At 38.0% G+C, this 19,723-nt stretch overlaps 1 protein-coding gene across 4 annotated transcripts in view; it reads right to left on the bottom strand.

Moving 5' to 3' along the window:
* Positions 1-491: 491 nt before the first annotated feature.
* NT5C3A (5'-nucleotidase, cytosolic IIIA) overlaps positions 492-19,723 on the bottom strand; it is a 40,962-nt gene continuing 21,730 nt past the window's right edge. For 3 of the 4 annotated variants that reach the window (XM_050938043.1, XM_050938044.1, XM_050938045.1), the window contains 8 exons: positions 9,510-9,608; positions 8,951-9,020; positions 7,699-7,745; positions 7,103-7,188; positions 6,530-6,619; positions 2,983-3,145; positions 2,335-2,535; positions 492-1,377 (listed from right to left, as the gene is read on the bottom strand). In XM_050938043.1, the coding sequence (XP_050794000.1) occupies positions 1,276-1,377; positions 2,335-2,535; positions 2,983-3,145; positions 6,530-6,619; positions 7,103-7,188; positions 7,699-7,745; positions 8,951-9,020; positions 9,510-9,608 (858 nt within the window). In that variant the 3' untranslated portion in view covers positions 492-1,275. Of the gene's footprint in view, positions 1,378-2,334; positions 2,536-2,982; positions 3,146-6,529; positions 6,620-7,102; positions 7,189-7,698; positions 7,746-8,950; positions 9,021-9,509; positions 9,609-14,701; positions 14,765-19,723 lie in introns of all 4 variants that reach the window. The other variant, XM_050938046.1, reaches the window with a different exon arrangement.

Genomic DNA, 19,723 nt, shown 5'->3' on the forward strand with positions numbered 1-19,723 from the left:
ACCACCTTCACTTTGTGGGTGGGGAAAAACAGTGACTGCCAGCTCACTTATTGTTGGAGTTGAATATATGCAGCAACTGAAGTGTTACAGTTACTAGGCTTACATAGCAGCCAGTTTGACAATAGGTGAACAGCATGGTTAATCCTGTGAAAGGAGGATTTACATAATGAACTGTAATGGCACCACTAATTAAACTAAAACTTAGATTCACAAGAGATGATTAATAGGATAAAAGAAGGTATAGATGTACACTATTTGTCACTGTAGATGTATTTAGAATCACTGTTATAATATGGGATGTTGTTTACTATGTATAGAGCAGTATAAAGAATGAAGCCCTGAAAATGGGTTGATGTGCTAGTTTATAAAATTATCCTCACAGTACTGAGAAGTTTTCTTTGACTCAAGTGTAGTACTGATTACACCAGAAAAGCAAGCTACCTGTGTAATTCTCCCACTGCACAGCTGAAGGGTAAATAAATGTTAAAAGGTAACCAAAAGAGCAAACTGTATTTTACAGCCTTCCATGGGAGATTTTTTTGGTAGTTATTCTCTAAAGTTGCTGCACAAAACACCCAAAGCCAATCAAGTATAGACTTTACAGGTGACTAACATTTAACTTCCAACTGTTACTGATAAGGCAGTGCTATTTAGTTAAGAGTAAACTTTAGCAATTTTTTTAAATCAGTGATTTGATGTAAAGTGATACTAGAGTCCATATACAGTAACATTTTGTCTGAAGCATGATATCTTTATGTTGTATCATTTTCACCAGGAGGGAAAAAAAATTATGAAAACTTGTACTGTGAAACATTAAAATAACCACTGCTCTCAAGTGCAACTATGATTCTTGAAAATAGCTGTCTGCATGAGAGAACTCAGGACTGTACAAAACACAACACAGACCCCTGCACATTAGCTAATCACAGAATCTTTACATCTTAAATGTTACAAAATAACTCCAGTTTCTAAAACACCCCTCTCAGATGCATGATTAAAAGAACAAACTAATGTCCTCTAAGCAGTAAAGTTAATCACACCTGTTAAAACAGAGCAGAGGTGAGACAGTGAGGGGTGGCATAAGAACAGTAAAGCTTCCAATTGACAATGGACGCTGTATATTACTTTTAGATACCAAAATGATCAAAATTTTTAAATTAAGAATTACAAGAGTTCAGAAAACTATGAATAATAAACACATCTCTAAGATAGCACAAATGTGCTCTTCTGTCCAGTTGTCCCATTAGGAGAAGTAGAGTGACTTGAGGATGCAATTTACAGGATTTTCTGTAGGATGGAATTGGCCACATCCAAAGATTCATCTTTTACCAAAACAATATCATAAGAGTCCATGTATTTTTCCAGAAGCTCTTCTACCTATTTATCAGCATGAAGGGGGAGGAAGGAAGAAAGAACACCCAGTTAACAGGTTTTAATGTAGAAAAAAGTCAGCCACCATTATAAAATTATATCCAGTTTTTCTTCTAATTATCAAGGTGAAATACGCATATCCACTGCTACTGAGTGTTTGAGTTCCATAGTTTGTGGAAGTGAGACTAAAAGCAAGTTAAAATTCAAACCACTTTATTTAAAAGTATGTATAATAGGCGTTCAAGTATATATGGCGTTTTTTTCCCCCCGTATACATTTATGGCAGGCTACTCAAGACTTCATGCATAATGATGATGTCAATGAGTAACAAACCAGGTTGAAACTTGTCTCAGCTCCATGAAAGGAAGAGGCTGTGGAATTTGGGAATGGACTTCTATTGTGTCATTAGTGGATGAGAAGAAAATACAGGCAGTATTTTACACCCAATGAATGTGGTATATATTTCAACTTGAAATGCACCTTCATTTTAGAAGTGCCTTTTAGTTTTGCAGTCAAAGTCTTGGTCTCATCCAAAGTAGGAGAAACTAAAAGCAAGAAACTATTGCAACTTTGGAAAGACACAGATGTAGGACTGAAGGAAAAAGGGACAGGGTTTAAGCAAAGAAAGAATCACCACCTATAAAGATGATTGATTACTTTATAGCCTTTTCCCAGCCCCAGAATTTCATATCCCAGCAAGACAGCTGCTCCAGAAGTTCCAGTAAAGATAATACTAAAGGATGGGGGAAAGTTAAGCTTGTGCTTTAACAAGTCATTGGTCAGAAGTGAGGAAACCCTTTGAGTGTCAACTCTTTGGAATACATTTGAACTGTAGAAGATACTAAAGAGGTAACTTTAATAGGTACTTAAAGGTTTATAGAATGTTTTTATTTTGCTAATCCACAGTATGTATGATTAGAAGGAAATATCCTAGCCCAAATGACCAACATGTAAACTACTTACTTTATCATTTAGATAGCCAATCTTAAGAATGTGTTCAACGTTTGCTACTCCATCTGCCATAGTTAAGTCTCCCTGTGAATCTCCAAGCAATATGATGTTGCTGTTGTCTTTTAACTGTTTGAAGTACTCTGTGTTCTTCAAAGCGCCATCATGTTTGTTATAAACATGAATCAATTCTCCTTTAAATCCCTTTAACACACCCTATTAAACAAATGCTAAAAGTTATTTCTAATGTTATGAGAACAGATTAAATTTCAGTGACATTTGTATATTTTATCTTGGGCAAATATTTATTCTTTTAATCCTTTTAGGTTTTATGCAAGACTCATTACTATCAGAGAGCAGAAACATTGCTAAGCGGCTAGACTGCAAATCAGTGATCTGTCATGAGCCAAAAGGTAGGACACCATTGTGCTGCCCCAGGAACAGCCCACAAGTAAGCTAGCAACCACCTTGGTGATGTTATCTTCTATTTGCTTTGTGCCTAGGACACAGTGCGCCTTCTCCAAATGGCAGGGCAACTGGCTGCATCTTCTGCATTAACATGCTCATTTAGAGTGTGGTGTTATGCTGTATTATATGGGTAATACCTACTTTCTCTCTCTAACTACCCCCTTCAGCTCCAGAAATGTAGTATTTCAGACTTACATTCTCATCAAAATCCATGAAATTGGAAACTACTTTGACATTAGAATGGTAGACGCCAGCCTGATGGATGACTTCCTCTAGAATGTCTCCAATCCCAGCAGAAAATATGAACACAGGAATATTATGTTCATTGAGCTTATCAAAGAAGTTCTCATATCCTTCCCTGCAGAACAGGATGTAAATACAAGATAAAACAAAAAAAAAAATTCCCAAAACATGAAAGGTAAATTTTCAAAGGACTTCATGGGGAAAAATGTGAATTTTCCATAGGCATTTCACTGTATTTATGTTTTCACAGGTTTTTTTTTTAGGCCAGAATGGACCATTATGATCATCTAGTCTGACCACCTACAAAACACACATCATAGAAGTTCACAATGTAATTCTTGCATTGAGCTGTAACTTCTGATTTAACGAGAATATCTTTTAGATAGATAGCCAATCTTGACATAAAGATTTCAGGTGATGGAGAATCTACCACATCTCTAGGTAAATTGTTCCAATTATTAATTTATTATGGCTGTCAAATTATTAAAAAAAAAATCAAGAGATTAAAAATATAGTCAATTAATTGCAGTTTTAATTGCTCTGTTAATAATAGAATACCATTTAATTAAATATTTTTGGATGTTGGAGGGCAAGTGTGTGTGTGTGTGTGTGTGTGTGTGTGTGTGTGTGTGTGTTCGTTCAGCATGCTGTCTCTTTAAGCACTGCACTCACTAGCCTGAACACTTGCTCAGACAGCAGATCTGCTGGCAGCTCCTACTCCTAACCCAGAGGCAGCAGCACAGACGAGCTCCCTGTCCCCCAACCCCAGTTCAGCGGAGACTAGGTACACGGACTAGGGGATGGGGACCAGGGCCGTCCTTACCCATACACAAAGTACACAGCTGCGTAGGGCACCAGGAAATTGGGGCACCAAATTTCCTGGTGCCCTGCGCAGCTGCATGCTGCTCCAGCCCCTGCTCCGCCCCTGCCCCAGCGTCACCTCTTCCCGCTCATGCTCTGCCCCCGCTCCCGTGAGCTCTGCAGCATGGTTGGACGTGCATTCACCGGCAGCAGGAAGTGCAGATCCTGCCGTAGCCGTGGTGCCAGTGGGTGCTGGGGAGTGGTTCCCCACTGTCCTCCACAGCCCTGAGCCCCCCTGCCCAGGAGGCCTGGGGACAGCCCCTCTTCCCTTGGGAGGGGGGCTGAATAGGGCCCCAGAATAGGTAGGGATGGCCCTGATGGGGACACCCCAATATCACCCTCCACCTCACATGCACAGGAGACAGGAAGCTCCTGGTCCCAAGCAGTTTGGCCGGGGTGGCTCCAAGCTAGGGGTGGGGAGTGTAGAAGCAGCAACAGCTGCAGACAGCAGAGCAATGGTGGGAAGAGGTGCCCTCCCCCCAAGTGTGGCATCCTGCATGGTGGTCCAGCCCACCCTGCTCATGAGCCAGCAGCAGACAGGCTCCCCTTGTTCCCAGCTCAGTAATGACCAGGATCGTGAGTGGGGGGAGGGGGACACCTCGACATCAGCTCCCTCTCCTGCTGTGCACAGGAGACAAGAGGCAGGCTCCTGGTCTAGAGCAGTTTGACCAGAGGCGGATCCATGTGGAGGTGGAAGAGGAGAAGAGAAGAGGCTGGAGCAGGGTAGTGAGTGGAGAGGAACCCCCTGAGCATGGCACCCTGGTGTGGGATCAATGCTCATTAGAAATAAATGCATTAATTTATTTTAAATTAATTGCATGCTTCAACTGCGATTAATTGACAGCACTGTTAATTGCCCTTACTTGGAATACGGTGCAAACTCTTTTTTTTAGTCTGAATTGATCTAGTTTCATCTTTCCACCTTTGGATCTTGTTATGACCAAAGGGCTCTCTAACTATCAGAAATCTTCTCTCTAGGTACGCATGATTAAGTCACCTCTTAACCTTCTCTTTGTTAAGCTAAATAGGTTGAGCTTCTTTAGGCTCTCTCTGTAAGGGCTTGGCTACACTTGCGAGTTACAGCGCAAGAAAGGAGCCCTGGGCACACTAGCTCACTCCCATCCACACTGGCAAGACACATAGAGCGCTCTGACTCTGCGGCTACAGCACTGCTGGTGCTCCACCTTGGCAAGTGGAATAACATTTGCTGCGCCCCCGCTGGAGCGCCATGGCGCCAGTGTGAACGAGGTGTTGCATTACCACACTCTGACCTCCAGAAATGTCCCATAATCCCCTTAAGTCAAGTGGCCACTCTTGTCACTGTTTTGAGCTCGCTGTAGGAATGCGGATATGCCCTTTCAAAGCTCCGTTTCTGACAGCTGGCTGCAAGAGCTGCTAATGTGGCCACGCCAGTGAGCTTCCAGCTGAGAGTGTAAACACTCAGCAGTGTTTTCCCTGCTGTGCTCTTCGAAGGCTGGTTTAACTGCCAGCCCTCTACAACTGCAAGTGTAGCCATGCCCTAAGACAGGTTTTCCAGCCTTTGAATCATTCCTGTAGCTTTTTCTGAACCCTTTCCAATTTGTCAACATCTTTTTAAAAGTGATATCAGAAGTGGACACAATATTCCACCAATGGTTCAACTAATGCTGTATATCACTTCCCTGCTTCTATTCTATATGCTCCTGCTTGTACAACCAAGTATAGTATGTTATAGTTTATGTCCAAATTCTGAAAGTGTTTTGTGATAATGCAGATACATGCAGCTGAAACTCGTTTATACACATGCACAGATGCTGCAGTGCATTTCCCTTTAAAAGACGGGTCTTAATATAATGCTTTGTGGTTAAAAAAAAAATGTTTTTTTCTTATCTGATGCAACAATAAAAAAACTGTGAAGAAAACTATCCAGTATCATAAGCAAGAATAAATAAATCCAGACAAATTAAATTCTTGCATCCCAAGGCTGAATTTAAAAAACAAACAAAAAAAACAAACAACAAACCCACACATTCCAAACTTACAGCCAGCTCTCTCAAAAATCTCTTTGGAAATGCTAATAGAAAAGCACAGAATATAGAAAAAACACTGGAAAAAAATAGTAAGCACACTAGGGGCAAGGATGCTGGTTATTAAAACTTGTCTCTCTTCTTAGGGGCAGAATAATATTCCACTCTTATTTCAAAAATATAGACATTCCTAAATTGTCTTGTTGCTACCTTTTGTTAGTATTTCACATACAAATGTAGAGAGATTTTCAAGGGCATAAAGTCAAGTGCCTAAATCCCTGTGGTACTTTTGACAACCTTTCCTGTACATATCTCTAAGAGGCAGAAAGTTCATAGGAATAACAACTATATAAGATATCATGTCAGAGGTTGTCTTACACAGTAGAATATTCGTAGTTTAAAATATCTCAAGTGTTCATTCTAATACATCTTTCTATCATGTTAATGTATTTTTCAGATGCAAAATAGACATACAAGTTATGTAATATTCACATCCAATTTCTTCTGAAACTATTATGTATCTACAGTTTTCAACAAAAATGGTTTCCTGATATATGAGCAGTAAGCATAATGGCAATAGTGTAGAGTCCATGGAAACACTTTAAACTGATCTGACACTCAAAGAATCTTACTTGAGCATAACATCAGATTCCCTCACGATTTCTGCAAATTTATCCTTCTGTAAACCTTGTTCAACAAGTAAAGTATGTGATTTATTGTACCTAGGAATAAAAAAAGAAAAAAAGTCAAAACTTCCATTGCTTTAAGGATTGTAAGGTTCGCATTTAAGTCTTTGAATTTCATTTGCCTCTAGAAGCATTCTACATTTAATTCTTTGTAAGCTTTTTAAGATGACCTACTAATGCGAGAAACTCTAAAAATACCCTATGACCAAATTATGATTAAATATGTATCCAGCCAAAACATGGGGAAATGATATTTAGTTTTTCAAATTAAAATTAGTAAATTTGTTCACTAATGTATCATTGAATTTTGAGGAGGAACCTGTTTACATTGTTCAGAATGCCACAACTGAGCAGCGTCAGCAACAGCAAAAATTGAGTTTGTGCCAACACTCCCCAAAGAGAGGTGAATTAAATTAACTGAATTAGCAATAGGTTAACTTTAGCCCATATAGTTTAGAAAGACTTTAAAAAAGTTAAATCTTACTTCATTGTGAAAACTGTAAAAAAATAAACCCTTACCATTCAACTATGTAAGGATATTTTTCTTCAATGGTAAGATCAGGGTCAATTTCAATAGCATAATAGGTTTCTTTCAGCTGCAATAACTGAAAAAAAACCAGAACTTAAGATCTTTCAATTATAAAAAAAGCATTTAGAATAATCACTTATGTCCAACCTCCATGCTTTGATCTAAATATTCAACTCAATTTATCTGTGATTTTTATATTTACATTATTAGCTGTTTGTAATGGAATCTGAAATGCTTTATATTGTATTTTTGTATGCTTATGTACCAAGGAGTGCAAGAAGTTAGTTTATATACATAACAAAGATAAAACATAAGTACATTGTACATTTTGTGAAACTAGATTATTTCTGGTTTTGATAGGAATATACATATGCTTACATTATGCAGGGTTAACAATTTGTGGGCTTGGCTGGTAAACTCCTGACTCCACTGAAGTCAATGAACAAACTCCCATTGAATTACAGTGGGGCCAGAATTTCACTCTGTTTCTTACAGTGCAGTATAAATCAGATCACACTAGAACTAAAATATAATGTGAAATGAATCACTGTACCAGTGACCCATGGCTAATGCATTTTCTGGTTACCTTTTTCCGACATTCTTCTGTGATGAGCTTACAGTTATCAATGACATCTGAAAAGATTATTAAAAAAAAAGTCACAAGAAGTTTTATCTAAAGGACTGAATTTCTCTCAAACTTTTTATTTTCTATGCCTTGTATAATGCTGAAGAGCAATGTTGGAGCATGTGCTACTATACCACAAGTTTGCTCACAACTGTTCATACCAGAGCCCACTAGAATGCATACTCGTCTTTCAAGAGTTTGAAAAATAATTAGAAAGAAAAAAAAACCACAAAATAAAATACTGATGTCCCTTATTCTAAATTTTTAAATTGAAAAGTTTCTCAACATATTATTGTAGCCTGACAACTTTAGCAGCTCGATTTCATTAAGACACATTACCTTATTTCCTCTGCTTTAAGAGTAGGGTAAAGTGTAAATTTCCAAGAGCTACAGGGGGGTTTAACCATGTGACTCTTGCTAATGTCATTGTTATAACCCTAGTATCAGAGGGTAGCCGTGTTAGTCTGGATCTGTAAAAGCAGCAAAGAATCCTGTGGCACCTTATAGACTAACAGACGTTTTGGAGCATGAGCTTTCGTGGGTGAATACCCACTTCCTCAGATGCATTCTGAGGAAGTGGGTATTCACCCACGAAAGCTCATGCTCCAAAACGTCTGTTAGTCTATAAGGTGCCACAGGATTCTTTGCTGCTTTTATAACCCTAGGTAACTCTAAAAATGCGTAACACCACATACACAACCCTGTAAGCAATAAAGTCTTCTTCAGCAACTCTAAATTATTAATGCAAAGATAACCCTACTGGAGTTGTACACTGTAACTTCAAGTCTGAGTAATTGAGATTTGATCTCTTACGATAGACTGAAACACTGATTGAGAATTGTTTTAAAGTGGAAAGCAACTAAGAGTCTAAAAACTCATTTATTAGACTGTACAACTCAGATAAATCAAGTGCATGTGAAGTCTCCATATAGTAGGGGGAAAAAATGGAGATATACCCATCTTCTAGAACTGGAAGGGACCTTGAAAGGTCATAGAGTCCAGCCCCCTCCCTGCCTTCACTAGCAGGACCAAGTACTGATTTTGCCCCAGATCCCTAAGTGGCCCCCTCAAGGATTGAACTCTCAACCCTGGGTTTGGCAGGCCAATGCTCAAACCACTGAGCTATTCCTCCCCCAAAGAAAACAAGAAAGAAAAACTACATGCAGTAGTTAAAAAAACCCAAACACACACACTTCATATAAAAAGTACTCACTGTGACATGTTGGACATCTTTTTCCATTGTAAGAAAATCTACTCAATGTCATATCAAAATCTGTAATGATCTATTAAAAGAAAAAAAGTTATAAAACAGATGCACAGTAAAGTTAAATGCCTAGAATCTGAATGATCATTACTGATAGCTGTGAAGACAATAGTTATCACAAGTCTCCTTATAAAGACTACTGAAATACCTTAGGGTGACTATAGAGAATTAGAACAACAATTATGATAAATAATCACAATTATATGATATCATATTATAATTAGAGTAACTCCTTAAAAATAATATGCTTTTGCATCTTGTCCTGAAGTTATCCTTTTAGTATCCAGAGTTTGGACATCTCCTGACTTGGCTACTCACTATTTAATGACATTAATGGAAAATAATGAAGTTATACATTTGAATTTAGGAGGTTTACTGAGTTAGTTCAACAGATCTCCCAACTTTGAAGACTTATTGAAACTTGGCTCCAGTCATACACACATTTCCGCTTTCCGGCCTAGAATAAAACAGCATGATTGTTTGTTCACATCTTAATCCTATTTTTCACCTGAAGTTTGGCAGCTCCACCTTTGATGAGTCCACAGATGATTTCTTCTACTCTTCCTGGGTCCTTGATATGGACAGTCTTCTTCTGAAATTCTGGCATCTATAAGAAACAGAACAGAGAAGGAAATAAATTATAAACTAAAATATAGACATTTAATTGTTAAACATTAAAGGGCAGGTACTACATATAAAGACTTCTGCATAACATTGAGTAGGATAATGGAGAAGTTTAAAAAAAAACAAAACCCAAAAGCCCTGGGACTGCTAGTGGTCCCCAAAGTGCATACAATCTCTGTTCATTCTTGTTAATGCTGCTTCCTAAATGATTTCTCCTTTCCTCTCCTCAATTAGTCACTCCCCGCTTTCCACCATCACCCTATGTATCAACTGGAAAGTAAGGGGTTCTAAGGAAGAAGAGAAACAAGAAATGCTGCTGCTGCAGCACCACCTAGTGGCTGCAGTAAAGCACCAAGTAGAAAAAGTTGGGTTTAAGAGTGCTTCGTGTGTCATCGTGTGCCCTTAAGACTGATGGTTTTATCATGGCTTTTAGTTGTTCCTAAGATGTTCAGTTCACTTATAAAGATTGACCTCAGAATCCAGCTCATAACTGTGAGGACTGTGCACAAAACATTACTTGTTCTCCCAAGGTGTGCCCACAGTAACCCATACAGGGCATTCTATGACACATTTCAGTACTGCTGGAATTGATGTAAATTCAAGGAAACAAAACTCAAGATGGTACTGTTAAGAGACGGCACAGAAGTTTTGCACATTAACCTTTAAAAAATTGGAAGGACTGAGCAGTCTTACTGGCAGAGTTGTCAACTTATTCAGTTTTGGAGGAGAGGAAGAGACAGCTCAGAAGAACTTGACTTTTGGGAGAGGGAAAATACAGTAAAAGTTAATTCATTTACAAGTTTTCATGAGTCAGTACAATGCTCCAACTGTATGGGTTGCACACACTATTGGGGAACATTTATATTCAAATCCAAATCTAGTTTCAACTGATAACCCCTTTAGGACATTTGCAGGTTGTCTCCACTGCCAGTGATAATTTAGGTTAGTGTCTACAGTACCAATCAAGTTGTGGTAGTCGGTCATTCCAACCAGGTGACCCAAAGTGCTTCATATATATTTTGTTATGATTCTAAAGTTAGTAGCAGAAGCTGAGGCACTGCTTACACTGGTGCTCTTACCCTGTGAATTCACTGTTCACTGCCCAGCATCATTCCTACCATGCCAAATCCTTTTTCTTGCAAAGTCCCTATGCACCACCTATCACCTGCGCAGTGATATCACCTGCACCATCTATCACCTGCATCTGAGGCCTTCTATAACCACCATGGGGACTATGAGGTGTAACTGGCCATGAGTTAATGTTTTCATTCACTGTTCAAACACAGCCTGCATCAGTTCATGCTTGGCACATTATCTTTGCTACATAAAAGCTAGAAAAATGTTTTTTAAAAGGAGCATAGATTCTCAAATAATTGATGGGGCTACCAGAGAAATTCTTATTTGGTGACTGATGAACATCAATCTAATAATGCAACACTGATCTTTCTTCCTGTTCTTGACACTAATTTCTCTCATACTGTACCCTCATATATTTAACAGACTCTGAGGGCCCATTGATAAGTCACTATGGAAATAAAGCCCAAACAAAACCAAAAAAACTAACCTTCTTAACAGATCTTTTGTCATTTTCACCATGATGAAATGCTATTTTGTTCTGAGGGGATAAATCCTGCAAATGCTGACAATGTAACTGACAATTAAGTTGGCTCTTAGATTTGTATTTAGACTGACTGAAAGCATTATCCTCTACTGCCAACCTTCAAAAAAATCACAAGACACTGTCCCCAAACCGCACTGTATCCAATTTGCTTTGTGCTTAGTATAAAGACTTTAAATACAATGGAGCCTCAAATAGCTGTTAGGAGGGTTACTCTCACTCTGCATGCCTCCAGCTTCCATCCAGGACACAGCACATGATCCATTGTCTACAGCCAAGCTTTATGATACAACCAAATTTGCTCCAATCCCTCAGACAAAGAAACACCTACAAGATCTCTATCAAGCATTCCTAAAACTACAATACCCACTTGCTGAAGTGAAAAAAACAGATAGACAGAGCCAGAAGAGTACCCAGAAGTCACCTACAACAGGACAGGCCCAACAAAGAAAACAGCAGAATACCACTAGTCGTCTCCTCCAGCCCCCAACTAAAACCTCTCCAGCGCATCAAAGATCTACAACCTATCCTGAAAGATGATCCCTCACTCTCACACATGTTGGGAGAAAGACCAGTCCTCGCTTACAGACAGCCCCCCAACCTGAAGCAAATACTCACCAGCAACCACACACCACAGAACAAAAACACTAACCCAGGAACCTATCCTTGCAACAAAGTCCGATGCCATCTCTGTCCACATATCTATTCAAGTGACACCATCATACGACCTAATCACATCAGCCATGCCATCAGGGGCTCATGCACCTGCACATCTACCAATGTGATATATGCCATCATATGCCAGCAATGCCCCTCTGCCATGTACATTGGCCAAACCGGACAGTCTCTACGAAAAAGAATAAATGGACACAGATCTGTCATCAGGAATCATAATATTCAAAAACCTGTAGGAGAACACTTCAGCCTCTCAGGTTACTTGGTAACAGACTTAAAGGTGGCAATATTGCAACAGAAAAGCTTCAAAAACAGACTCCAGTGAGAAACTGCTGAACTTGAATTGATATGCAAATTAGACACCATCAACTCAGGTTTGAACAGAGACTGGGAATGGCTGAGCCATTACACACATTGAATTTATTTCCCCATGTTAAGTATCCTCACACCTTGTCAAAGTGTCTGAAATGGACTATCTTGATTATCACTTCATAAGTTTTTTTTTTCTCCTGCTGATTATAGCTCGCCTTAATTAATTAGCCTCTTGAGTGGGCAGGGCAACCCCCACCTTTTCATGTTTCTGTATATCTATCTATCTTCTTGCTATATGTTCTATTCTATGCATCCGATGAAGTGGGCTGTAGCCCGTGAAAGCTTATAAGCAAATAAATGTGTCAGTCTCTAAGGTGCCACAAGCACTCCTGTTCTAACACGGCTGCAACTCTGAAACTCTTTCTTATTTTAGGATTGAAGAGTTCTCATTCTTTCCTTCTGCAATCATTTTTCTGCCTCTCTTGGGCCGCTCTCCCAATCTCCATTAGTAATTTATTTTCATTCTTCTGCTTCATGTCCCACAGTTCTCTCCTACCCATATTTTTCCTCCCTTTCCTCTCACTTGCTCTCTCAATCTTTCTTCAGGACCCACATTCCCTGGGCTCTCTCAGTTTTCAAATCATATAGCTGAGAGGGCAGATTAGTTTCAGTTTCACTGGAAACAATGAAGAGATGGTCATCTCTGTTACTAGAGGCAGATCACCTGCAAAGACTATAGGGAAGTTGTATTCACCTTAAACGAGGTCAGTCACTTTTAATGGAACTGAAAGCAAACAGGAAATGTCAGCCATTTTGAATAGAGCACTGCTACCAGAAATCAAAAGATCTGGAGAAACTTTGGGGAAAAAAATGCCCACCTAAAATTGAGACTTGCAATAACATCATAGTACGGCAATTGTTGTCGTAGATTAACAGCAATGTACGAAGCAAACTACAATTTTTTTTCCATGGTTGAAGGCGCTTCTCAGAAGTTAATAAAAATTTCAAATACATACTGAAGTCAACTCTGCTATGTGTGTAGGATTGTATAGTGAAAGCAAATTACAGGTAAAATATTTCAATACTGGTTGAGAACTGGTAGAACTCTGCACTGCCACTCAGGTGACAAAAATCCATTTCCAGTTGCTCGTGTTACAGGTTGGTTCCGGGTGGGAATACTGCCAAGACAGAATGCTCATATTCTTTTGTAGGAAGTTACAACTGTCTTGTTTTGCTCACAAGTAATCAATATGACTCACCAAGTTAGTTTTCGTGAGCCGTAACAGTGGGGAATGTCACTGTTAACACACACATACACACCCACCTCATTCTCAATTCAGATTTATTTTTATGTCGTTTCAGTGTCATATGCTGTTACCTTTGTGAGCACTACATAACCAAGAAAACGGTCTAGACTTGACTGCAATCCAGATACATTTGTTTTGTACCATCACCCTCAACACATAAAATTCTGTTGAGTAGTAAGTAAGGTGCCATTTTTATACAGTCGCATTTCAAATGAGAACCACTCTTTATGCAGTGGTGCAGGCTAACTCAGCATCTGGACCTCTCTTGTCCCTTTTAAATGAATGGATATTCACAGTGTTAGATAATCTGAAAGTTAAATTAGGAAAAAATAAAGGATGGTGAATCATTAAAGTTCTGAGAAGAACACAGTAAACTCTTCATAAAAAATGCTCGTCAAATCTGTTGGTTAATCAAGAATCCTCTCATGAGTCCTTTGAGAGTCACACCAGAGTTGCATGTATAATTCAGATATAGAAGAGTATTCACAAGAACTATTGTCAGTACATCAGGTGAACGAGAGTCATATGGTATGAAACAGAAACCATTGCAATTTTCAACTTTTTCTGAAGCATTTTATAGAACATATTAAAATTCATTTTGCAGTTTGTGGATTGCTGATAGACAAACCTGGAATGAATGGGTATTTTTATGCCTGAGCAAGAGAATTCCTACAGTATTTGAAAGAAACGAGTTCCTCAGCCTTGATCTGTGGTTCTTTCACTCCAGGAATCTGAAAGTTTACTCACCTCTGAATCCTTCCATTTCAATTACATAAAATGGATGTGCGTGTTTAGAAGGGAGGGAAATGCAAAAATGATATAATTGTCCTACGCAAGTAGTATTTCAGTCATTATTAGGCTGGCTTAGTTACTAAGAAGAGAGGGAATGATATCGGAGAGAGGTACATTTAAACTTCTTTTTAATTCCCAGAAATTTCTCTGGGCATAATTTGAATATCTTGACACTGATATTGCTTTGCTTTGGACTAAACCAATTTCTTTTCTGGTTTCTGAAAATACTTTAAAATGCTATGTTTATTTTTTCTGCCAAAAAGACTGTTCTAAAAGAAGAAAATGTGATTGTTTCAGTGCATGACATTTTCAGCAAGCATTTCTGAACATAAAGAAAGCATCATGCCTCATCTATGTTGCAAAGTGGCTTACCTCACTCACTGGTACTAATTGATGCTGAGAACTTGTGCTGTTCCTTTAGTTCCAATATAGCTTCTACATGAGAATCAAGGAAGAAAGGCAGATTCAATACTCAATATTTCAGAACAAAAGTGCCACTTCCAAAGAGAGGACAACTCACATTAGTTAATAAAATCCAAATCCTGTAATGTAGATATTTTCACACGCAGATGCAGGCCTGCATCATGCGTACAATCTGTGTCCTTCAATAGACTGGAAGTTTCTGTCAGGCAGTGTTATGTTAGATCTTTAAATAGTTGAAACCAACGTCTCTACTTATGAAAAAGCAGTGAACTAATCACATACATAATAAGTGATAATTTAATTACAAATAAGAATACAACAAGCTATTACATTTTGACTTAACATATGTTGACCATGGAATTACTTTAGTTTTATGTGTCCTTTTAGTACATTTTAAGTGCACTACTTTTTTATAAGTGATCACTAGCTTCTTATTAGGTACTATTGAGAAAAGTATGTATGACTTATACTTCAGTACCTCCCCCTCATGCTCCCAACTATGGAGCTTATTGTTTTTTTGCTGCATTTGTGATCACGTTCTTCATAGCCGGAGTAGATAAGAGAATCCAAGTTGGGAGGAATTCAGAAGACAGGCAGAAATGAACTAACGTAGGAGTGCAAGGTAAAACCCATAAAAAAGTCAATTGAACACAGAAATTCTGAATTAACTGTAACCACTTAGAGCATTCCTAAGAGTTAGCTCAATATATACAGGCCCATCAAAAAGTCTGACATGTTGGTTGGTTGAAAAAATAAGATGTACCAAGAAACAGAGAACACTGATGGGTAATTCTATAATTGATGGTGCATCACCATCTTGAATCCTGTGTTCAGTTTTTGTCACCTTGTCTAAATAGAAAGCCTAGAAAACAATGAAGATCATAAGAAACCAGGGACTTCAAAAGGATTAGAAATATATGAAGTTTAAAGTAAGCTTTATGGAAGTAGTCAGTTAGGCACTCCTATTAAACACTTATAATAAAGATGTGAATGAAGATCCACAGCCCTGGAACATTCTGTAGAGGATATGCAGAAGTTACTGCAATAGCCCATCAAGATACAGTTATCTTTGGAGTAGCGTGTAAAAGAAGGTGATGGTGTTGAAAGGCAATTCTGACATTGCTGAAACAGATTGTGTGTCTGCCTGCATGTTGATGAATGAGCTCTAATTGACAGTGCAGATTCAGAAAACCTTCAGCCCTATAGAGCCATGGTAGGAAACAACTTGTATAAAGAAGATATGGAGACAAGTCCTGAGAATAAGGGTAACAACTTGCAGGACCATTCAGTATTTGAGATCTCACACATGGGTGTGTAGTGAGAGAATTATTTAATGAGAGAGTTTTAAGTTTATTTAATGTTTAATTTATGGAGCATGATGCTCCTGGTCTTTTGTTTGTTTGTTTTTACATAATGTCCCAGGTATTTATATATATTATTCCTGTTTTTTTCATCATTACTATTGTATATAAATAACGTACATTACCCTGGTAGAATCTGGTAGAGAGGGGTAGAGAGAAACTAAAATTAGATCTGATCACAAAGTTCATACTAAATTTAAAGGACAAAACGCTGGTTCCATTGAAGCCAATGAGACCAAGTGTAGGCTTAAAAATAGACTCCAATCTGCCTGAAAAGCAACAAATAGAAACAGTGCTTCTAGTGACAGTTGCTTTGTTATATTACAAAATCTAATTAAAAAACTGGCAGAAGATAATTCAAGATTTAGGGAAAGAGAGAAAGAGGGAGTGTGTGTGTGTGTTTGTTATGAAGTTCTTAAAAATACAGGGAAATCTAGAGAGCTGATCCAGGAGATAAGCGATAAAATTCATTGTAAGTAGTGCCAACCTGACAATATTAGTGATGTGTTCATCCATCTAGGCTGTTTGACTGTTATAGTAGGGAGAATGTTAAATTTGACTAGTTTTGATTTATTGGGAATTTATATTCCCAGATATTGATCTTGTTTGGGCCTATATAAAAGGGTAAAAAAAATCATTAGGGTACAATCCTCTGCACAAGTGCCTCTGGCTTATTTAGGTTTTGCTTGTAACTGGGAGTGATCCAATTTTATCAAAAATTGGTTCAAATCTACTAGTTTGGGAATCGAATGCACAGGATAAGTAAATATACCGGTAAATCATCCTCCAGGCATGATTGTCAGTTTCCTCCACCAATTCCTTTTTCTGCTTTAATAATACGACACTCTATTATAATTATCTGAACAACAGAGTCAGACACATCCCTATTTTGTGTCCTGAGAGAACAAAATGTGGTAGTAGTTTTCCACTAAGAAATGTAAATATCTGTGGGACTGTGCAATTTCCTGATTTTGACATTGTCCTTCTAGGCCACATTTAGTGAAGGCCTCTAACACAACAGACTATTATACTTGGTATATACTAATATTATACTTGGTCAAAGACCTTTTCTGCACCACTGAGAATCATGAAAAAGATTTTGGTTTTGCTGAAGTGTTGTATAAAATCAAGACATTTCTCCTGGCAGTAAATGTTGCTATGGCCTTTACAACTTGTGGGAATAATGCATCTGGGTAAGAGACTAGTATTTTAGCATCTGTTTTAAATGAGACTTGCAGTTACAATTCATACTTTTGAAACGAATATGCAGCATCTCTATGGCTGAACCTAGAGCACTGAGAGTGGCCTGGGCACAGAAGGTGAGAAATTGTTTCCCCACCAACCCACTATTCTAGGCAGCACAGAGGCATGTCTTTCAGAATCTCCCAAGTGTTCAAAGAGTACCTGCAGGAGACTTATCCTTCTCTTCCCTCTAAATGAAGCTACATATTTTTGGTGGAAGGAGAAGGGGCAGGGTTTGCTGCATTGGTCCATGTATTGGGGGAGGGTTACTGACAGACACTGAAGCTAAGAGCAGCAGGTATCTGAGGGGAATGTATGAATTTTAAGGGGGAAGAGCGGATGAAAATTCCACAACAGATCTCCCTCAATCTTTTGCTGGAGTTTTGGGATGAGCATAGACCAAGATCTTGAGGGAGGTTCTTGTTACTGGATAGGTCACTCAGAGACAACACTGGTGGTCGGTTTACCAATTGAAGGCTATCTTCACGAGGTAGGCTACACCTAGCTGTTTAAAAAACTAAATGAAAGATTTAGACAAAGTGAATCTTTTAACAGCTGCAATGTCAATGACAAATATATAATCCCCAGGGGGGAATTCAGTGTCCCCAACATTAAGGAACTCCACTTTGGATAATTAATTAATTATGTTAAAGCATTATTAATGTGGGGTTGTGTGCACATGTTCTCATTGAGGCCTAGCTAAACAAACTATTTGAACTTTACAGACCATATACTTTTTGTGTGTTAAGAGATTTGGGGTGGCGGACAGAGTGCGGAGAGAGTGAAAAGCCTCAATTTCTTTTAAGTCCTACAACTCAAAAACAGCTTCTCAGATTTATTTCAGGCTTTCCAAACAAATCCCATTTGGCCATTGACTAACCAGGGGATATTTCAGACTGAAGGAGGTTTTTCTAAAAATGTTATTACCTGTAAGTGAGAGAAGCTCAAAATTTGACTTAAAATGGAAAATTACTTACAGTATTAATTGTATGGAGACATAGAAGTGACTCCACAATTAGATCTAGGTGAACATCCTGAACAAGATTAGTCATAAACTCAGTTTTCATTATCAACTAGTCCAAGATTCCTAATCAGGGTTATAAACATCACTGTCCTGGAGATAGCTTGAGCGAGGCCATGGAAAAATGGGCAGTGTATTTTTAAACTGATAGCCTTGTAACCCTATACTACTTGGTATATATAAAGTTCTTGCTTGTTTTGCCAAGACTAATCTGTTATGAATGTTTCTCAAAAAGAAGAGCTGTTAGAACCCTCCCTCCTCTCCCAGATGGTATAATGATCAAAATAGAAGACAACTGGAGAATTGTACACAAGTTGTTTTATGGAGTAAGGTCTATTTCTATATGTGCAGTACTCTTTGTCCAGAGCCTTAGAAATTAGCTGTTTTCTTACTAAAATTTGTTGAGAGATGCAAGCTGGTATGCATTCGCTTTATAAACCTATAATAAAACTAAGGCAACCATATGGCCACCAAAAATGTTAAGATCTTGGACAAGAATTAAATCAGGTAAGCAGATAAGAATTAGTTGTTTTAATGTGTATTCATGTTACTAGTCTCATGAATTTTAACTGCTGTCATATTTGTTTTCAGAATTGTGTGATACAATTTAAGCCTCAACAAAACTAAGCAACCTTCCAGATTCTAAATCCATTAACAGCAACTTTTAATTCAGAGGAAACAAGAAAATCTGCTTTGATTCTTTCTGAACAAGGAAGCTGAAAATGAATGCAACAGAGTTGTGATGACAAAAAGTTAACTGCAAATTTCATTTTTATGCTGTGGTGGTGACTTCCAGTAACATTTTAAAAAGCCAAGAGGAGCTCTCACAGAGCTCAACTTGCAAAAGCAAACTAGTACTTTAAAAATTACTATGTGATGAGATTTATTCAGGGAATTAAAAATATCCTTGGGACTCGCTATCATATACTCTATTATGTACCAGTACCAAAAAGACAGAGAAAGGTCCAGTGACAGTTTTAAAACCTGATATTTTGGAAACCATGGTTAATGCCACCTAAAAGTTGGGAATCTCATTTTCCTGATGATCTACAGTAATTGTTTCATGAAATCTGAAATAAAAAACCCACATCACTTTGATTACTTTCATCTAGTTTCTCCCAACCCCCTTTTCACATTTGATATGATTGCAGGGACATTATTTTGAAATGTGCTAAAGCAAGAAACTAATACTGTATCTGTTAACTTAAGATTGCAACTTTCAGAAGGCATAAAGCCTCAGTTTCTAACTTCTAAAGTTTGAAAGTTACTAGCTGCAAAAAGCCAAATTTTTATATAAATATAAAATTTTATATATATATAAAATATAAAATTTTTATATATATATGA

Source organism: Gopherus flavomarginatus, chromosome 2 (assembly GCF_025201925.1).
Source record: "Gopherus flavomarginatus isolate rGopFla2 chromosome 2, rGopFla2.mat.asm, whole genome shotgun sequence".
NCBI classification, from domain to species: domain Eukaryota; kingdom Metazoa; phylum Chordata; order Testudines; family Testudinidae; genus Gopherus; species Gopherus flavomarginatus.